The sequence below is a fragment of the Schistocerca americana genome, chromosome 2 (genome assembly GCF_021461395.2).
Source record: "Schistocerca americana isolate TAMUIC-IGC-003095 chromosome 2, iqSchAmer2.1, whole genome shotgun sequence".
Taxonomy (NCBI): domain Eukaryota; kingdom Metazoa; phylum Arthropoda; class Insecta; order Orthoptera; family Acrididae; genus Schistocerca; species Schistocerca americana.
Genome location: NC_060120.1, coordinates 237819648 through 237841039, shown reverse-complemented (window position 1 = coordinate 237841039; position 21392 = coordinate 237819648). Strand labels below are relative to the sequence as shown.

General features: G+C 46.7%; 2 protein-coding genes across 3 annotated transcripts in view; one reads left to right on the top strand and one right to left on the bottom strand.

The window, feature by feature from the left end:
* LOC124593918 (golgin subfamily A member 6-like protein 22) overlaps nucleotides 1-10065 on the bottom strand; it is an 84226-nt gene extending 74161 nt beyond the window's left edge. Inside the window, exons 1-2 of the mRNA XM_047132268.1 lie at nucleotides 10018-10065; nucleotides 5639-7435 (exon numbers count right to left, since the gene is read on the bottom strand). Of these exons, the coding sequence (XP_046988224.1) occupies nucleotides 5639-7435; nucleotides 10018-10065 (1845 nt within the window). The remainder of the gene's footprint in view (nucleotides 1-5638; nucleotides 7436-10017) is intronic.
* Nucleotides 1-21392, top strand: part of LOC124593710 (protein rhomboid) — a 303251-nt gene that overhangs the window by 189680 nt on the left and 92179 nt on the right. For both annotated transcript variants that reach the window (XM_047132019.1, XM_047132018.1), the window contains exon 2: nucleotides 15426-15538. In XM_047132019.1, the coding sequence (XP_046987975.1) occupies nucleotides 15426-15538 (113 nt within the window). The remainder of the gene's footprint in view (nucleotides 1-15425; nucleotides 15539-21392) is intronic.

Genomic DNA, 21392 nt, shown 5'->3' with positions numbered 1-21392 from the left:
AATAAGGGTGTTGGAACATGATCCTGAAAGTGTTCAGTCAGGAAAACAGTGGAAACCTCTGCGCTAGATACCAGTGTGTTTCTTGACGTTTTGGAATGTCGACCTCTCGCCATTTTATTAGTAGAGATCTGCGCGATGCGCATCGTCGATGAGAATGGCACCGCGTTTCGGTCGGTACCGTAGGATCTTCCGAGGTTCCTTCGGACGGAGTCGAGTTTAATTACGAAATTAAGCGTTTGTTTAAAATTTAAAAAGTGGAAAGAGACAGTTTCATAGTGTGCGCACTCAATTCTAAAAGATTTGGAGTGTAGATCCCTTGCTGAAGGACAAAGAACGAGAAAGAACGTCTGTCTCAATACAATGAAACGTAAACGAGAATATGTCCCTTTCCTACATAGAGCGAGGAATGTTTAATCGAGATGAATCAAGAAAATCAGAGACGCTAGCCATGAATTCGATATTATGAAAATGGAGATCGGGATAGAAGGCAACACTTGGACATAAAAATGCCGGCAACTACCGTACTGCTACTGTCTGCGAAGTGAAGGCGTCAAAGATCGGCTACCGAACGGGGTTGGAGAGCGGCTCACTGTTCTGTTCTTAAACTCGGACGTCGCACTGTAGTGTGTATGTCAGCTTGCTGCAGTCTCGGTCCGGGAGACGTGTCGGCACGGCCAGTTGATGTTCAAGCTGGAACACCTCTTTCGGTGTTCTCAGAACGAAGGAGCATTTGTGTCTCGTCACGACTTTGTGTACTTTCTAAATTAATTAAACGGCGAATGAGGTAATTACTTCGCTACCCTTCAATCGATTGTCACGCTTGCATGCAAGCCATCGGTGGAGTCCGATGGCTGGGGAAAACAATCACAGTTTCATCTACATCTACATGACTACTGTGCAGTTCACACTTAATGTGCGTGGCAGAGGGTTCTCCGAACCACCTATAGACGTTTTCTGTACCGTTCCACTCTAACAGCGCATGGGAAGAATGAACATTTAAATATTTATATACCAGCTCTGTTTGCTCTTATTTTATTACGATGAACGTATCTCTGTATGTAGGTCGGCGGCAATAAAGTATTCTCACATTCAAAAATGGCCCAGAGCACTATGGGACTTTACTTCTGAGTTCATCAGTCCCCTAGAACTTAGAACTACTTAAACCTAACTAACCTAAGGACATCACACACATCCATGCCCGAGGCAGGATTCGAACCTGCGAGCGTAGTGGTCGCTCAGTTCCAGCCTGAAGCGCCTAGAAGCGCTCGGCCACCGCGGCCGGCGTTTTTTCACATTCATAGCAAATAGTTGGTAATGGAAATTGCGTGAAAAGATCTCGCAGCAACGAAGAACTCTTTCGTTTTTATGATTGCCACACCAACATGCTTATCATATCCGTTTCACTCTCTCCCGTATTTCCCGGAAATACTCAACGAGCTGCCCTTCTTTGGACTTTTCGGTGTCCTTCAAGCCCATCCGGTAAGGATCCCACTCCTCACAGCAAAACTCTAGCAGAGAATGGCCAATTGTAGTATGCGCTGTCTCTTTAGTAGACATGTTGCGTTATCTAATTCTTCTGCGATTAAAACGCAATCCTTGGTTTGGTTGTTGTTGTTGTTGTTTTAGGAGTTAGCAATTAATGATACCTGGGATGAACGAATATTCTAGAAGGCGACAAAACGTAACAGCCAGAAACATTGAGAAAACTGTAAATTGTAGCTAAGCTTTGAGTAATCGCCAAAAAGTGACGTAGCAACTCAAAAAAAATTTCACTTGTCATGACAAGTAACGTGGAACCAGCTGTCACTTATAACAATAATTGCTTCGGAGAAATTTAAAGTTTCAATCTAGAAAGACCTTGAGATCTCTGGAGAATGTTTCAGTGGAAGAAAGTGACTGCCCTGATGAATTATGGACAGTGAGATTTCTGCATCCAACGGACTGCGATCACAGAGGCACTGTCATCGATGCATCCCGCCGCCAACCGTCATCGGCCGAAGAGTGCCGATCTTTTGAAATCAGTATGCCAGTACTTGCGCAATCTCAGTGCAACCGGATTAAAATCCAATCGATAATCTGTGGGACCACCTTGATCGGGCTGTTCGCGCTGTGGCTCTTCAGCCGAGAAACCTGGCGTAGCTGGCGACAGCATTTGAGTCTGGATGGCTTCATATCCATGTTCGTACCTCCCAGAGCCTCGTTGACAGTCTTCTTGCACGTTTCGCGTCGGTCCGCGCTTCAGAAGGTAGTTATTCAAGCTTTTGATAGGTGGAGACATAAATGTGACTGGACAGTGTATTTTCGTGAACTTGCGTGGTTGTTACAGTAGCTAAGGAAAGAGTGTATAGTATTCGCCAAGTTCATCTCGAGACAGATGTAGTTCTTTCACATGCATTTGGCGTCATTTTAATAGCGAACGTCGTAATCCAGGACTCGTCTCTAAGCATAGAAGCGTCGTGTCAACCATCCCTCCAAAAACTAAGACATCGGGCGCAGTGTGACCAGGCTGTCGGCCGATGTTACCGGAAGACCTCTGGCGACCGATGTCTGTTTCACGGCGCTCTCACGGCCAGCCTTAGCAACGCGCCGGCGGCTGGCGGTCGGTAGGCAGCCGTTGGCGCTGGCCACACCTGGTCGACCCCGGAGAGGCTGCGCGTTGTCTTAAGGCAGCTCGCGGCCCACAATGAGCGACTTCCGCTGCTTTCAGGGCGACCCCGCTGGATGGCCATTGTCTTGCAAGGCTAAGCGTCCTGTGGCGCTGTCGGCGATCTCCTTCTGATTTGGAAGCAGGGCCCACTAACGTCATCTGAAGGGCCACGTGTTCTGGCAACGGACCTGACGTCCCCACCTCTCGGCACTCAGACTCCGTAACGGATGTGGTGCTTTCTTCGTGCTTTAATTCTTCTTACAAGGTGACATTATGGACTGGACCCTCTTCACTCTTCTTCATAGTTAAGGGCAGTGCGTGGACATCTGTTTCCTAAAGCGGTACCATGAAGTTACACGAAACACCGAAAAAGATCAAATTTGAATATTTCAAACACTTAGACTCAAGCGAATCGCTCGTAGGTGAGCGCTTAGCGTTTTCGTCTCGTAATCTCTTTCATTATGTCATTAATGTGTCAAGTGTCCAAACATTTCAGCTGCACAAACTTAAAACATAGTAAGATAACAGTAGAATTTACTCAAAGGCGGGATTCACGTTTATTTGGTTAGACATGTATTAGAAAATTGAAATGTTGAATGAAAAATACTGACGTGCATCATAACTTTTTAATCCGAATAAGCTTCATTTTTAATTACTAATCGCATTAAAAACAAGTATGAATATCAAGGTAAGCATTTTAATAACATGTTTTATACTTTTATTACCATGTTTGTGTCCAGAAACAAACAATACTTTTATCTCTATTGTATGTTTTCCATTTTTGTACCCATTTTAATTTATTGTGATTTATTCGCTTTTTATGTGATTAGTAATTAAAGGAGAAAATGTTATTTTGATTGAAATATATGAATCATGTCGATATTTTCATCACTTCAGTTAGATTCTAAATATTGAATTTAAATGAATATTTACCTCCGTCCAGACTCGAACTAGCGACATCGCGATCACTAAATTATAACGCTACCCGCTAAGCTGTAGGCAAGTCAGTTAACTGGAGTGAAATATTCCCTACTTAACAGCGTACGAAAACCTGCCGAGTATATATTTTCAAGTGGTGCTGTTGAGAATTCTGTGCTATTGGTTTAGGAAATTGAAATCCGTGCACTGATGTTAAAGTGCCATAATCGTGAAGAAAATCGAAGAGGACCGGTCCTGCTTCTCGATTTCCAACTGCCAGTTGGTTCCCTCTGTTAACAGTATTCAACCCGTCCGGCACCATCTCCTCTCATGTCCTGCCTCTCCTACTTTTTGAACTAGGAAATAACATCCCCCTCTCTTTCTCACACTCCATCACATCCTAATCATCTCCTCCTCCTCATTCTTAACCTGATAATACCGCTACTGCTGCCAGTTTAGGCACATCATTGACTACACGCCCTCACCGCTTTACTTCCGTCGGCAGCTTCTCTCCTTCTTCCCAGATTTTACGAGAGTTCTGCCGCATACGAGAGTTCTGCCGCATATCCTGCAAAAGGTAAGGTCCCATCACGGCAGAATGTGAGATACAGTCTGGAGACAACAATTATGATTTGCTAATGCATTTCTCCTTTTTACCACGAGCCCTAATGCAACAGGGTTTGCAGGAGAGCTGCGAATTTTGGAAAGTAGAGACGTAATGGCGGGAGGGAAACTGTGAGGCCGTACCTGAGTAGTTCTGTCGGTAAGAGCACTGCCCTTAGCGTTCCGAGTTCGGATGCCGTCTCAATTTAATGTGCCAGAAAATTCCAAAACAGCGAACACACTGCTACAGAGTGTAGCACAGCTCCCTGTCTTACATATTACGCAATTGCTTTGCTTGTAAGTTGCTGTTGATTTCATAATTTACTCTGCTGCAATTACCTTCCTTTTTAACAATCGTGCTATATCACCGCAAAAACATGTGTGCAGAGAAGAAGACGGATGTTCGGGCAGCTCGTGATAAAACCTCGAGTGTACAGTGTTCTCAGCACAGCGGTATTAAGGAGGATGGAATTTAGTTGCCTTTATACTAGCAGACATTTCACTCAGTCGGATTGTCTCACGGCAGTATTCATAAATCTTCTACGGCTGTCTGGAGAGGAATGCTCATAAATCAAAGCGTGGTTGAGAGCTTAGATTCCCTGTCGCCATTAGGTGTAATTACTGTACATTTCGAATAATCTCGGGTAATTATGAGACCTTTCTTGCGTCGATTCACGTCTGACGTTTGCATCGTCAGATAACGGCAGCAATGCGGCATGTTTAGTGTAAGTACGTGCGTGTGCTGTAGCCACAGAATTAGAAATACGATTCGATAAAACTCTCGGTCGGCGTGCCCGCCACCGATTCGCCTCGTGTACTGTTGCGGTTTTTAGTGCCAACCTAACCAACACCTGAGCCAGAAATGAAATCTCCCCGACCTGTAATTAAACACGTGTAACGGAGAACTGATACGCTCGGGCGGTGGTACCTTCCAATCAGATTAAATTCCGAGTCGGGGCAACTGAATTCTTGTTTTCGGGAGAAAAATCATCTCCTCCACGGGCCGGGTAATAATAAGCCGACGTGGCGTGGCGTGTTCCAGTTAACGCGTTAGCGATGGGAGCCGGTGCGTGGCGCGCAGTGGCGCTCGCCCACCAGATCGCCTGTCCTGATCACCGCGCCGCCAATTTATGATTTATTTCTCCGCCCTATCACGGAAATACATCGCAGCACAGAGAAGGCCTGCGTCGCTCGTAATAGCTAGGTCGCTGCAGCCACTCACAGCCTCTCATTAGACCCGTGCTTGCCACGTGCAGACGGAGTAGTCTTTCGTGCAGGAGTAGTCTTTCGTGCAGAGCACACCATTGTGTTTCCCACTTATTTTCCTGGGTTTGTACCTCAAGAGATCGTCTTACGAGATGTAAAGAAACAAAAAAATAATTCTGTTTCGAATGTCATTGTTTCCCCCGCTCACGTAATTCTCCATTACAAGTATTCTGACCCCCTTTTGATCTTTATACTTCTCCTCACCATGTTGTTCGTCAGTTTCCTCTGCGCCATCACATTCCTCCGTGTTTTACTCTTCATTGTTAACAGTGATATCATCCACTTACTTATAATTATCTCTGCCCTTAGTTCCTTAGCCTCTTTATCTTCAGCTCCTCCTCCTCCTCCTCCTCCTCCTCCTCCTCCTCCTCCTCCTCCTCCTCCTCCTGTGCCTTTCATGTGCTCTGCCTCCTCCTCCTCCTCCTCCTCTTCTTTCTGCTCCTCCTCTTCTTTCTGCTCCTCCTCTTCTTTCTGCTCCTCCTCTTCTTTCTGCTCCTCCTCTTCTTTCTGCTCCTCCTCTTCTTTCTGCTCCTCCTCTTCTTTCTGCTCCTCCTCTTCTTTCTGCTCCTCCTCTTCTTTCTGCTCCTCCTCTTCTTTCTGCTCCTCCTCTTCTTTCTGCTCCTCCTCTTCTTTCTGCTCCTCCTCTTCTTTCTGCTCCTCCTCTTCTTTCTGCTCCTCCTCTTCTTTCTGCTCCTCCTCTTCTTTCTGCTCCTCCTCTTCTTTCTGCTCCTCCTCTTCTTTCTGCTCCTCCTCTTCTTTCTGCTCCTCCTCTTCTTTCTGCTCCTCCTCTTCTTTCTGCTCCTCCTCTTCCTTCTGCTCCTCCTCTTCCTTCTGCTCCTCCTCTTCCTTCTGCTCCTCCTCTTCTTTCTGCTCCTCCTCTTCTTTCTGCTCCTCCTCTTCTTTCTGCTCCTCCTCTTCTTTCTGCTCCTCCTCTTCTTTCTGCTCCTCCTCTTCTTTCTGCTCCTCCTCTTCTTTCTGCTCCTCCTCTTCTTTCTGCTCCTCCTCTTCTTTCTGCTCCTCCTCTTCTTTCTGCTCCTCCTCTTCTTTCTGCTCCTCCTCTTCTTTCTGCTCCTCCTCTTCTTTCTGCTCCTCCTCTTCTTTCTGCTCCTCCTCTTCTTTCTGCTCCTCCTCTTCTTTCTGCTCCTCCTCTTCTTTCTGCTCCTCCTCCTCTTTCTGCTCCTCCTCCTCTTTCTGCTCCTCCTCCTCTTTCTGCTCCTCCTCCTCTTTCTGCTCCTCCTCCTCTTTCTGCTCCTCCTCCTCTTTCTGCTCCTCCTCCTCTTTCTGCTCCTCCTCCTCTTTCTGCTCCTCCTCCTCTTTCTGCTCCTCCTCCTCTTTCTGCTCCTCCTCCTCTTTCTGCTCCTCCTCCTCTTTCTGCTCCTCCTCCTCTTTCTGCTCCTCCTCCTCTTTCTGCTCCTCCTCCTCTTTCTGCTCCTCCTCCTCTTTCTGCTCCTCCTCCTCTTTCTGCTCCTCCTCCTCTTTCTGCTCCTCCTCCTCTTTCTGCTCCTCCTCCTCTTTCTGCTCCTCCTCCTCTTTCTGCTCCTCCTCCTCTTTCTGCTCCTCCTCCTCTTTCTGCTCCTCCTCCTCTTTCTGCTCCTCCTCCTCTTTCTGCTCCTCCTCCTCTTTCTGCTCCTCCTCCTCTTTCTGCTCCTCCTCCTCTTTCTGCTCCTCCTCCTCTTTCTGCTCCTCCTCCTCTTTCTGCTCCTCCTCCTCTTTCTGCTCCTCCTCCTCTTTCTGCTCCTCCTCCTCTTTCTGCTCCTCCTCCTCTTTCTGCTCCTCCTCCTCTTTCTGCTCCTCCTCCTCTTTCTGCTCCTCCTCCTCTTTCTGCTCCTCCTCCTCTTTCTGCTCCTCCTCCTCTTTCTGCTCCTCCTCCTCTTTCTGCTCCTCCTCCTCTTTCTGCTCCTCCTCCTCTTTCTGCTCCTCCTCCTCTTTCTGCTCCTCCTCCTCTTTCTGCTCCTCCTCCTCTTTCTGCTCCTCCTCCTCTTTCTGCTCCTCCTCCTCTTTCTGCTCCTCCTCCTCTTTCTACTCCTCTTTCTGCTCCTCCTTCTCCTTCTCCTCCTCTTTCTGCTCCTCCTCCTCCTTCTCCTCCTCTTTCTGCTCCTCTTCTTCTTCTTCTTCTTCTTTTTGCTCCTCCTCCTCCTCTTTTTGCTCCTCCTCCTCCTCCTCCTCCTCTTCTTGCTCCTCCTGTTCGCCATTATCTTTTTAGTACTCTAGCTTTCCCTGTAGTACTTACCTACTCAAGCATCAGATAAAGCAACCGTATTGTTACTTGATGTCAGCGAGTTCAATATTATTCCGAAGACTTGTTTTTCCATTAGATGGTTTAGTCCATTATTCATCGGGTGTTCATTTAGGATATTATTTATTCTCCACTACAGAGTGAGGAACAAGCCCAAGTACTTCGTCTTACTCTGTGTCCTTATACTTCAAAATTACATTGCCAAACTACCAGTTTCTTCAGGGCACACACTGTAGAAATAGTTACCACTTTCCACAATTTTGGCTTTTATCTCGTACCATCGATTTCAGTGTAGCAAAAGGTCAGCTTTTGAGGACGGAGCTCATTTCGTCAGCACCAGCCGAGGGGCTGTGGGGCCGACTGTGGTGACCAGTTCATGACGCTTCTGATATTTGAGTTCTGCTGTGACGGTTGGGTGTGAGTGGCCGCGGATAACGCGAGTTAAACGGGCAGCCGAGTGCAGAATGACGTCCGCTGGTGGCTTCACACGGCCCGCCGCGCACACCTGCTGGACATCTGCGCCGGCGGCTGCGGCTTTTTGCCCGAGGCGAGGGCTAGCAATAAAGACGTAGCCGTGGCCGGGATTGATTCTAAGCGGCCAGATAAGACCGCCCTGTAATTACCGCCGCTGTGCGCTGCTCTGCCGCAGCCGCGGACCGGCCGGCACACAGCGCGCGCCGGGCTGCCGCGCTGCCAGGGGCAACGCACAGTGGACCGCGGCACTGAAGACTGAGCTGGTACTTGGTGCCAAATTACCATACTCACTGGTTGGACGCAGTGGTTTTATTATGACAGTTCATTGTGCCATTTTTATGAACTCAGATGTTCCGTATGACTGATCCTACATTTCTGGCTTTTTGAGATAGTGTGTGGACCTGTGGACTCGAGAAAATGGAATGCCTGATGGAGAAATCGGAACATTTCGGACATAGTTTTTTTTTTTCTCGTTTTAAGGAGGATTGTTTTCATCTTAGTGACTCGCCACGTTCACGAAGACGTTCGGGGTTTGATGAACATCGTTTAAACGTATTGATCTACAATGATCCACGTCAGTGTACGGGCAAATGTGATCGTGATCATTTCACTATCGTGTGACATTTGCATGTGATGTGGGAAGTTCAAAAATCGGGTGTATGGTTGCCGCATGCTCTAAGCCAAAATCTCACAAATCAGCGGGTGCATCTCCGCTTGCTTGTCAATTGCCTCGTGAACAATGACGACCATTCCTATCCTGCATGGTCACAGGTGAAAAGAAATGGTGTCTTCATGCTAACACAAGGAAAAGAAAGGAATCTTTGAGCCCAAACAAAGCAGCAACTCCCCGTAGAAAGACCTGCGCGCATCCACAAAATATATTGATACGCATCAGCTGGAACGTAACTGGACGTGACTATTTTTTATTCTCAATGCGTGTAAGTCCCTGTTGTTCGGGCGTCAGTAGTATTCAAATGACTGTGACTGACGCCCGACCAACAGGGACTTAATGTGCATTGAGAATAAAAAAATAGTGCATTGAGAATGGCTAGCTACTAGCCAAATTCTGGATTTGCGTAATAAAATCTAAAAAAAGGATGACTGACTTCTGCACTCTATAATGTATAAATGCATAAAATGTAATGAATTACGTAAAATTCGATAATCGTTGGAAAATTCACTGATCTTCTGGCTGTAATACGGTATACTTCACAAATAGTTCAGTCAGAACTATTCAGTCTTTCAGCAGATACAGAAGTATCACTCTGATAATAATATTGAACGGACATACATCGTTATCAATATAATCTTATGTACTATACTAGAATGCCGTAGTAACAGTGCGACTCATGAATTATTGTTTATTGTAGAGTACTTTCAAACAAAACTCCAGGAAGTTTTGAAGGACATGGTATGTTAATTTTGAACCCCATCGTAAGTTTTGAAGCTGACACTAATTTTTAGTCCAGTGTACTTACATTTTAATGACGGGAGCGCCCCTCCCCCCCCCCCCCCCCCCCATACTGTGGAGCGCAAAGTCGCATCGAAAATGCGAATGAGACTGTTTGGCTTCGAAAGTTAGCGTCTCTCTTTCTGGTGTCCTAATGTGACAAGGACCTGTGAGAGAGGGGAGAAAAACTGTTTCGCCGCATGCCCGACGCGTCGCACCGACCAGACGGGACTCGGCGTGTGTGTCGGGACAGCCGGAAGATGGCTTTTTTGTGTCGGAGAACGCAACAGGTGGGGCGTCGCTATAAATACGGCGCCACATCCCATGGCGGCGGCGACACCTGCTCCGTCCGCTTCTACTGTCTGCCGCCGCCAGTTGTGCCGTGGATGGCTTAATCGCAAGTTTCTAGCGGCAGTCAGATACTTGGCAGACATTAATGCTCTTGGAGTCCCGGAGGCCAGCTCTTAGCATGTCACCAGGCCAGATGTTAACAGTGCGTAGAGCAGTGGGCCCGATTTCCAGAGCAACTTGTTTCAAATTCCGCGGGTTGGTTCCAGTGTGATGAATACAACAGTTTCCTCCTCCGAGCTCTTGTCTGTGAGGTCCTGCTCCGTCTGTGAAGATCTATCGAGTGGACGCCAAATTGTAATAGCATGAAAATCGAAAGGGCAATCCTCAACAGAATTTGGGGAAGGAAGTATTGGTGTTCTCCTCAAATAAAGCTTACCAGTGTTATAGGGAACCACCTCCAGATTTCAAATCCAGTGCCCTACCACTGTTTCATTTCTCCACTCGACGTGCTAAGAGCCAACCATTGCAAACTCGAGACACTCAATATCTACTGCCCTCACGTTCTTCCCTGTCACCTTCATTTTCCTTCTTCCAATACCACCTCCTAAACTACATTCCTCCTTCCCTCCCTCTGTCTCTCCAACCGTTTGTGCATCCGCCCTTCGTTGCCTCCCTCCAATCCATGCATCCACCCTTTTTTCCCTACTGCTAAACGCTCGTGCATCCACCCTTCTTTCTCTGCCTCCGACCGTCGATATATCCATTTCTCCCTTCCCAACCATCCTTGCATTCACCCCTCTCTCCTCCCTTCAGCCATCCATGCATCCACCCCCACTGGTCCCTCCCCCCTCTGGTTATTTTAAAATAGTCACTACACGTAACTCTATTAGTATCTATGACGTTCACAATGAATTATCTCTCTCTATCTCTCTCTCTCTCTCTCTCTCTCTCTCTCTCTCTCTCTCTCTCTCTCTCTCTCCCTCTCTGTCTGTCTGTCTGTCTGTCTGTCTGTCTGTCTGTCTGTCTGTCTATCTCTCTATCTCTCTCTACATCTCTCTCCATGCATTCATTCCACTCTCCCCCTCCCTCCCTCCAACCGTTGCTTCCATCCCACCGTCCACACAGTCTTCCTCCATTCCATGTACCATTCTTTTTGTTTTGTTGTTCTCCAATTCGCCTTCTCTAAGAATCTGTATAAGAAACTGTGCCGGGCCGTGGCTTCAAGTGTGTAACTTACCTATACACAAGGGGAATGTTACATACTATGGAATGTGTTGTAGGTAACCATTTTTCTCTCACGTACACCTTGCTTTGTTTAGGCGTGACTTTGTCGAAGAATTTATTTATCATTTCCTGTCTTAGTGAAACTGTTGTTCATAGTAGAGTACCGTGTTTATTTAATATTACAGTGGATTTCTTACAATTTTGTACATGATTCGCAGACGGCACTTCTGCGTTTGAATACATTTTAAGCAAACTACTTTATTAGAAAGCTAAAGGCACATTTAATAACCGACAATCAGCTAGTTAGTTATAAAATAGAGCGGAATTCCGTGGCATCCTTCAGAAGGCCGCGAGACTTCTTTTCCGGCCGTCCAGGCGCCCCGTTCCGCCTCGAAATAACTGTTCCGAGTATTATTGACCCAGTGTTGACGCGGCGCGGGACAAATACCCTGCCGACTATTTTCGAAAAGGCCGGAGGCCCGGCGTTTACAAAGGGGAACGTCGACCTCGCGGCTGACATCGGAGCCGGAGGCAGCTGAGGTTTCAGCAGGTGTTTCCGACTCCCCTTCCGCGACGGCAGCAGCTGATATGAGAGTACGGTGTAAATCTGAGCAAACCTTCGTATCCAGCGCTGACCATATTTCATGTTTACTGTGAATGGGCGTGAATGCGCGCCCTGGAAAGTTAATGTACGCTGTTGCAAACAGCGTGGTCATTGGTCCTATCGGATTGGGGAAGGAAATCCGCCGTGCGCTTTCAAAGAAACCATCCCGGCAGTTGCCTGAAGAGAGACAGGGAAATGACGGAAAATCTAAATCATGATGGGACCTAATCCGATTTCGCAGTCTTCCTCAAAATATCTCCTCTTCGGCTGCACTTTGTCTCGTTGCAGGATTCCGAGACAGTAACGCAACGATCACGCCCGATACTGCTGTTTGTCGATTCTGCGTAGAAAATGTCTCCAGATCCTTTATACATCTGCAGGTAATAACTCTTCACTCGTGTTGTTGTGCATTTGAGGTCGTCGGGTTGAAGTTGCAGCACTAATTGAAATACACAGCACTGGGGTATTCACGGTATGTATTCGTGTAGACAATATCCTATTCCGTGGCACCCGGTAAAAAATTTCAGTTAAATGATTGAATGATTGACACGTCCACGATATAGTTCAAGCCTTTTATTAACATCAAAACAGAGTCCTCGAAATGTTGAAACATGTCGCGTTCAGGCACAGTTTCCGTAAACTTTGTTCGGTGTTACCTGCTCGTCGCAAGCAGGACGTTAACAATAATTTGGGTTTATTGAAGTTTTTTTGTCAACCTTGAGAGGGAGGAAACCACCTTGGTTGGGATGGGTATTCGGTTACAACAGGTTGGTAATTTTCGTGGAACTGGAAGAGTGCTGAAGTAACAAGTTATTACATTTAGTCAATTCGTTATATTGCCCGTCAACAGATCGGTTTATTGAGGTAACAAACCAAAAGCCCGTTACAGAATGTCAGAGCTTTCAAGTAATCACTAGGAAGTACCTTCATCAGACACGAATGCTTTCACTGCCACTTGGTTTGCTAACTACTGGTGACTTGTCCTAAATCATAAATAATCAACAGTTTGAAGAATTCACTATCAATCAAGGGCCATTTGCCCTGTTGTACGTGAGACAAGTACCAACAGCAACTTGTTCCTGTTATTCACTGAAATTGGTCTAACTTCGTTCATTGAGACGGATACAGGAAGTCTCTGTTCAATGCTATTCCAATCAATACTGAAAATTGCTACTTAATTTGAGTTGCCGTGTGTCCACAAGAGCCTGTCACCGTCTTCTGGTAGCTGAAGTGTGTCTTGCTCAATCAGCTTGTATTTTTTGTACGTTGACTCAGGGTGCACATAGCCCTCGGCAATATCTTTCGGGAATATTCTCTTCGAAGCATTCTTCGACATGTGATTGTCTCAATGTTTTGACCCTCAGAGCTGCTGGCGAGGTGTCAGGTGTACCGCTTGCTGCCGTGACTGACCAGCCTCTACCGAACGAATAGTGTCCAGCTGTTCTGAGACGCGTTATCTGCCCACCGATATCATTTTTTTAACTTCTCTCTGTCACAAACGCGGGCCGTCTTCCACCCGAAACTCTCGGCGCACTTCTTACGTTACTATGTAACACTTAATCAAGAGTTTCTGCGGTCATGACCAATCTGATATTGTGCACACACATCATTTCACCACCGACCCACCGATTTGCGTCCGTTGCGCATACGGAAACTCTTTGTTCGTCCACGCATAATATCAGAGCGAGCAGTTCAGTTTACTCAGTCACTGTCATCCTGCAAATCACACGATATGTTTTTACCCGTGTCTTCACGCACGAAAACCAACACGCCAACCACGTAGTCACGTCAGCGATCAGCATTTTCTTCGTCACTGCACTTCGACTTGCTTGTTCAGTTCCGATAGTTCAAAACATTCTCTCTTGTAGCAAAGATACATATATCTACAATGAAACATTTAGGTTCTGATAGCTGTACTGTTTTAAAGTACTGACATTTATTGCTAACTATAATGAATAAGCGAAATAATAAGGGAAGAATATTTATTCATGGTGTTCTAAAATTCCCCTTACGAACTTCTAGGACTTATAAAAGAGGCCGAGATAATATTCTGAATTGCAACCCATGTCCGGAAACTTACCGTTTCGTTCCTACAACCGTTCGAAAACATGTTGGTAACGCGACCACTTTTACAAGTAATTTACTAGGCAGGACCCAGTACACCACTTGTTTTACAATTCCACTCATTAATAACCACAAAAACAGAAAGGAAACTTAATCAGTTTTCACACTCTGTTGTCTACAGTTAAACCGTTTTTTAGTGTTTTCAGCATTGGAGGCCAGTCAGCAATCGTGACAATCTAATATATAAGAAACTGTCAGCCTCGATTGCGATAATGAAGCCAACCTTGGTTTCAGCCCAAGTAATTGAGCCTTCTTCAGAAGATAAACCTAATTCTATAATATGCCTACGAGGACATGGTCTAGAAATAAAACATGACTACGCCTATTCAGGCTGTTTTATTTCTAAACCATGTCCTCGTAGACATATTATAGAATCAGGTTTATCTTCTGAAGAAGGCTGAATTACTTCGGCTGAAACCTAGTTGCATTACCGCAATCGAGGCTGATAGTTTCCTATATATTAAACCGTTTTTGTTCTTTCCAAAGGAAGGTTAGCGTTGTGGTCCACCACAAGCAAGCTTCGATATGGTGACCACCAAGTTCAGTGCGCACTTTGTACCAGCGGATGATGATCTCTTCAACGTGATGGAGTGCGTCAGGTATGCGATGTATCTTGGAGCACCAGTCTGCCTGCTGACGGTAAAGGTACCCCTTTCTCGAACCGCTGCCTAATTGTGGCGAAAAGGCTTTTTGATGGAGTCAGATCTTGATGAAGGCGATGAGCAGCTCTTCCGTTACCATTAGCTTCGCCGTACGGTAGGATCATGTTGCTGTAATCCGCAAACATGTGCTGAACCATGTTTCTATCACACTCAAAGGTACGTGCGTGAGGCTCGGCCCGCATCTCGTGGTCCTGCGGTAGCGTTCTCGCTTCCCACGCCCGGGTTCCCGGGTTCGATTCCCGGCGGGGTCAGGGATTTTCTCTGCCTCGTGATGGCTGGGTGTTGTGTGATGTCCTTAGGTTAGTTAGGTTTAAGTAGTTCTAAGTTCTAGGGGACTGATGACCATAGATGTTAAGTCCCATAGTGCTCAGAGCCATTTGAACCATTTGATGAGGCTCGAACGAGGTCAGTGAGGTAAGATAGACGTCAAATGACGTCATCCGGTCCGACGTCAGCACCGCCCCCGCTCACCACCACCACCACCCTCTCTTGCCTAGCATACATGTTTTCAAGCGACTGTAGCACGGAAACAGCACGTTTCCGGACATGGGTTGCAATTCAAAATTCAGTCGCCTCTACAAGTACTAGAAACGTGTAAAGGAAATTTTAGAGCACCCTGTACAAGCTGCCAAGAGCTGTAAGTTAAAACCGCATAGGTGTAAGTTATCGATCTCGACAACGGAGGCTGATAATGGAGTGCGTACGGTTCGCTTACCTTTATACGCATGTGTTGGATATAAATGTGAAATAGGCACTCGTTGTGCAACTGCGCCGGCCAGAGCGGTTTGTCCTGGGCGCGGCGCGTCTCTTGCGAGAGACTGGCGAAACTCCTGCAGGCAGGTGCCGGCGCGCTCTGACGCAACAGGTGCCTCGCCTCTGGAGACGGACGGACGGCCAGTGACGCAGAGTGTTTCCGCCTGTTGCAGATGACCGGCAAGCGCACCCGCAGCTTCAAATGCGCGGTGCACCACCGGGACCGCGAGGTGTGCAGCGAGAACGACTTCCACGTGCTGGTGCATGAGCCGCCCGTCTTCCGCAGGTAAGCCCGCCTGCTGCATACCTCTGGAACTTGGTTGGTCCCTCTTGCATTTCAGGATCTGAAGGTGAGTGTGTTAATGCAGTACGAGGCAGTTCCCGAAAAATCTCGAAAAAACCACCTTTAAAGATTATTGCCTGTAGTTGTTAAGTACAAAACACTTCTAGCCTAGCGAGAAAGTAGCCATTAGCTGGATTGAGCGTCGCTAGTAGTAACTTTCTCTCTTTCTCTTTTTTAAGCCGTGAGTGAACATTGTAGAATAATTTCTTTCGTTTCCGTCAATGATTACAAAAGGTTAGTCCTTAGCCTAGCGTTCCACTCAGCAGTGACCATCTTCAAATATTGTAAAATAGATCTGAAGATAATTAGAATTATATATTAATACCTTCAGCTGCTGACGGGCGTTGATATATATCACCGGCGACAGGTGAAAATGTGTGCCCCGACCGCGACTCGAACCCAGGATCTCCGGCTTACATGGCAGACGCTCATCCATCTGAGCCACCGAGGGCACAGAGGATAGTGCGACTGCAGGGACTATCTCGCGCACGCCTCCCGCGAGACCCACATTCCCAGCTTACTGTCCACACACTACATTCGTAGTGTCTCTACAGAACACACCCATTACTCGTGCGAGACATTCTTACCAAGTCCCGTAAGAGTTCGGGTAATATGTCTGCATCTGCACAGGAGGAGAGGGTCATGGCCGGTATTGCCAGAACTATATACTTCGGACAAGTCCGAAAGAACAGGCACCATATCCATATAAGTACATACACTCCTGGAAATTGAAATAAGAACACCGTGAATTCATTGTCCCAGGAAGGGGAAACTTTATTGACACATTCCTGGGGTCAGATACATCACATGATCACACTGACAAAACCACAGGCACATAGACACAGGCAACAGACCATGCACAATGTCGCCACTAGTGCAGTGTATATCCACCTTTCGCAGCAATGCAGGCTGCTATTCTCCCATGGAGACGATCGTAGAGATGCTGGATGTAGTCCTGTGGAACGGCTTGCCATGCCATTTCCACCTGGCGCCTCAGTTGGACCAGCGTTCGTGCTGGACGTGCAGACCGCGTGAGACGACGCTTCATCCAGTCCCAAACATGCTCAATGGGGGACAGATCCGGAGATCTTGCTGGCCAGGGTAGTTGACTTACACCTTCTAGAGCACGTTGGGTGGCACGGGATACATGCGGACGTGCATTGTCCTGTTGGAACAGCAAGTTCCCTTGCCGGTCTAGGAATGGTAGAACGATGGGTTCGATGACGGTTTGGATGTACCGTGCACTATCCAGTGTCCCCTCGACGATCACCAGTGGTGTACGGCCAATGTAGGAGATCGCTCCCCACACCATGATGCCGGGTGTTGGCCCTGTGTGCCTCGGTCGTATGCAGTCCTGATTGTGGCGCTCACCTGCACGGCGCCAAACACGCATACGACCATCATTGGCACCAAGGCAGAAGCGACTCTCATCGCTGAAGACGACACGTCTCCATTCGTCCCTCCATTCACGCCTGTCACGACACCACTGGAGGCGGGCTGCACGATGTTGGGGCGTGAGCGGAAGACGGCCTAACGGTGTGCGGGACCGTAGCCCAGCTTCATGGAGACGGTTGCGAATGGTCCTCGCCGATACCCCAGGAGCAACAGTGTCCCTAATTTGCTGGGAAGTGGCGGTGCGGTCCCCTACGGCACTGCGTAGGATCCTACGGTCTTGGCGTGCATCCGTGCGTCGCTGCGGTCCGGTCCCAGGTCGACGGGCACGTGCACCTTCCGCCGACCACTGGCGACAACATCGATGTACTGTAGAGACCTCACGCCCCACGTGTTGAGCAATTCGGCGGTACGTCCACCCGGCCTCCCGCATGCCCACTATACGCCCTCGCTCAAAGTCCGTCAACTGCACATACGGTTCACGTCCACGCTGTCGCGGCATGCAACCAGTGTTAAAGACTGCGATGGAGCTCCGTATGCCATGGCAAACTGGCTGACACTGACGGCGGCGGTGCACAAATGCTGCGCAGCTAGCGCCATTCGACGGCCAACACCGCGGTTCCTGGTGTGTCCGCTGTGCCGTGCGTGTGATCATTGCTTGTACAGACAGCCCTCTCGCAGTGTCCGGAGCAAGTATGGTGGGTCTGACACACCGGTATCAATGTGTTCTTTTTTCCATTTCCAGGAGTGTATATCTGAGGATGGTCATTGCTGAACAAAACCAGTAGTCTTAAGGACCAAAGTTTTGTGGTCATTGACGCAGATATAAGAAATTTTCCTATACTTCCTCGATCACAGTTTTATTCCGCAACCACGGCCGAGCTTGTGAGTGAACAATTATTTTTGGACATACTTTATTTGACCAAAATATCCTGCATAAAAAAGGGACACGAGTGATAACAAAACTAGAGGCAATAACAAATTTGACTTATTGTCCACGAATCATGCACGGAATTAAATTGAGTGCTAAAGATTCATATAACAGTACTTCTCCAAAATTGGTTTAAAGATTCATTGATTCAAGGTGCGCCTCCTATACATATCCATAACAATTTAAGAACAACACACCCTGTGGACATTAAGTAGTATAGTCTGTGCGAGATATGACGTTACGGTGACGTTAACTTTGCATATTTGGCGAATCACTGATACGAGAACTTAAACTTAAATTTTGTTAAATATGAGTTGTATTAGCGATGATTAATTAAATTTATAACACTGTTTTGATCAGTAGAAGCGTAATATCTGTGGGGCTACTTACACTGTAAGCTCCTCACTACGGCTTGAGTTCCACCTGTACAGGGCGACCGAATACTGCTGGCAATAACACAGCTAAGCTCTACTCCGGCTTATTTAGAAATATCTTATTACCAGTAGTACAATTCCAGAAAACGCAGTTTGAAACGTTTACGGCTCTTGTCGCATTTGTGGCTGTATGTGAGAGTCGACAGGGTTTCAGCAATCTTTTGCCCAGGCTGCCTGCCACACTCTCGAACTCAACATACAGATGACCAAACAAGCGATTCTGTGCTCAGATAGAAAACAACAGTCCTACAGCTGTTAAATGGATGATTATTCACGCTTTTAAGATCTAATGCAGCTGAAGTTTCATTATCCACAAAATGTAATTCAATTCGTTAGTTAAAAAAGGAGCTAGTTAACTTTCCAGAGAAAAAGAAAAGAATGTTTCTCGTAATGGCACCTGTATTACATAGCAAACGCCGTCACAGTGAGACTGCAATTCATTGATCTAGAACCGTCGGACAGTATTTATTTTTAATGGAGTGTCCCCTCATCAGAACGTTGTGGGAGGAGATGGAGTGAAAAAGGTTTCCATAAAAATACTAATTTATTTGCGCTCAATCAATATTGTTGAAGTTGGATTAATTTACAATTACTTTCATCAAAGCCGGCCGGAGTGGCCGTGCGTTTATAGGCGCTACAGTCTGGAACCGCGTGACCGCTACGGTCGCAGGTTCGAATCCTGCCTCGGGCATGGATGTGTGTGATGTCCTTAGGTTAGCTAGGTTTAAGTAGTTCTACGTTCTAGGGGACTGATGACAACAGTAGTTAAGTCCCATAGTGCTCAGAGCCATTTGAACTTTCATCAAAAAAATGTAAATAACATTATGCCTACAATGTGAAGATTTTTCTTAATCACCATTGAGGTAATATCCAGGTTTATAACGCTGTATGTGTACAGAAAGAACTCGAATTCTATCTGGAAGACTGTAAATTGAGATGCAAATGACTTTCCAAAGTCTGGGTGGGCAACCCACGAAAGGGACATACACTGGATAGCATCGACTCTTGATCGAGGTATGATAGAGAACTAAGTCAGAAGATGCGAAACATACCCGCAAATTCTGAGCTATGCAGTGGAAAAAAAATAAGAAAAAAACAACGCAAGCGCTAAACACAACACTTACTCAAAAAGAACTAAACGACCGCCAAGATGAAGAAGGGCACCGAAAATCAACTCACCAAAATTACCGCAGGAGAAGAGGGAATCGCAAGGTTTGGTACAGTGACAACTGAAAAGGTCTCTCCTCTTGCATGCAGTGAAAGCGATGAGAACTTTCTCCGTCTTTATTCTTTGTCGCCCTATGATTGGTAGAACGTCGTCTTGGCGTGAAGTGCAGCTCACTTGCCGCGCTGTTTACAGAAACATAACGGTGATTCCGTTCTCTGCTTGTAAAATTAAGACAACCTAGAACTTTTGTTCCTATCGGCTTTTGTTGAAATCACTTGGGAGTTGACTCTGGCCGCACCGCTTTGAAATGTGCTTTTGAAGTACTCTAGCTTAAGAGATTCCCAAAGGGACTTGCTTCCACAACGAATCCTCTTGGGAGTTTCTGCTACCGAAGAGCGCAGTCCCTGTTCTGCGCCTAGTACACGTCCACTGCGCCGCTCGGGGGCCACAGCACAGTTGACACACCTGAGGATGGGATTATGAGAGCCCGAAACCTGTCGTGATCATAAAACAAATTTGCAACTGAAGCGGTATTTTCAACCTCTAGTGAAAATAATATGATGGTGTATTTATAAAAAAAAATTGATACATGTTTGCCATCATTGCCATTTGATAATGAATAAACATTTTAAATAATTATAAAAGTTTCCACTAACGTGATCGAACCAGCAACTTCACTATTACAAGACGTGTACTCCAAGAATGTTTACAGGTAGCGGCGACTTTGTTGATAAGCTCCACATGTCTTGTAGTTTCGAGCCGTTAGCAATCTTCTAATCTTCAAAAATAATTTTTTCGAGTCTTTTTTTTTGTGAAAATTGCGTCACGCTGCTCTACTAAATAGATCTTCGGGCACTGGCCTTAGATTCCTACAAATGGCTCTGAGCACTATGGGACTTAACTTCTGAGGTCATCAGTCCCTTAGAACTTGGAAGTACTTAAACCTAACTAACCTAAGGACATCACACACATCCATGCCCGAGGCAGGACTCGAGCCTGCGACCGTAGCTGTCGCGCGGTTCCAGAACGTAGCACCTAGAACCGCTCGGCCACCTCGGCCGGCGATTCCTACAAGTATGGAAGATATCCAAGCAGGCCAGTCTATATAGGGATCCCGTGTGAGGTATTGCTAATTACTGGCATGCGAGAATTTCTGTTACACTCAGAGCTATTGCACGAATATCATCATCCTAAAAATCCACACCAACAGTATAAATATGTAAGTAGATCTGTAGTTATGCTAGCTAGGCAGCGTAAAGAGTAACACAGCAGGTGGAGAATTACTTTACTGATCACAAATCGCGCTCTCGGAATTATTTTTATATTCAGAAATCCAAGTGTAAAGTTTGCACAAAGACATGAGCGTTAGCAGTTGAGTAAGTAACACAAGATTAAATACTAGCAGCAGTAGCACCACCACCGTATGACTACCACTTGTACATAAAGAGCTGTCCTAGACTTCCTCGTGTGTTCAGTTATTATGCGCCCCTTTTTCTCCTACATATTTTCTCATGGCACCTTCAATTTGGTTGAAAGACGTAAGTATTCGTTCCTTGGGATTTCCCTTTTTCGGAAGACTTCAATTAACGAAATCCAATGTGGATGCCCCTACCACAAGATGTATGTATAGCCCGTTCAATTGTTCAGGGTTAATGTGACGGGAGGTTAATGCCGACGGCTCGCAACGTTTAAAGGTGACGTACGGACCTTCGCTCACAATACTAGTACTGACGGCGATGGAACTCCAGCTATACCTCCTGGACCCGTATTTTGACACTTGGCCACTGGGCGACAAACAGTGAGGCATTGTAAAGTAAATACTCTGTCGCTCCCAGGGTGGCATTACGCGTTAGCGCAGACGTATTGCGTGAG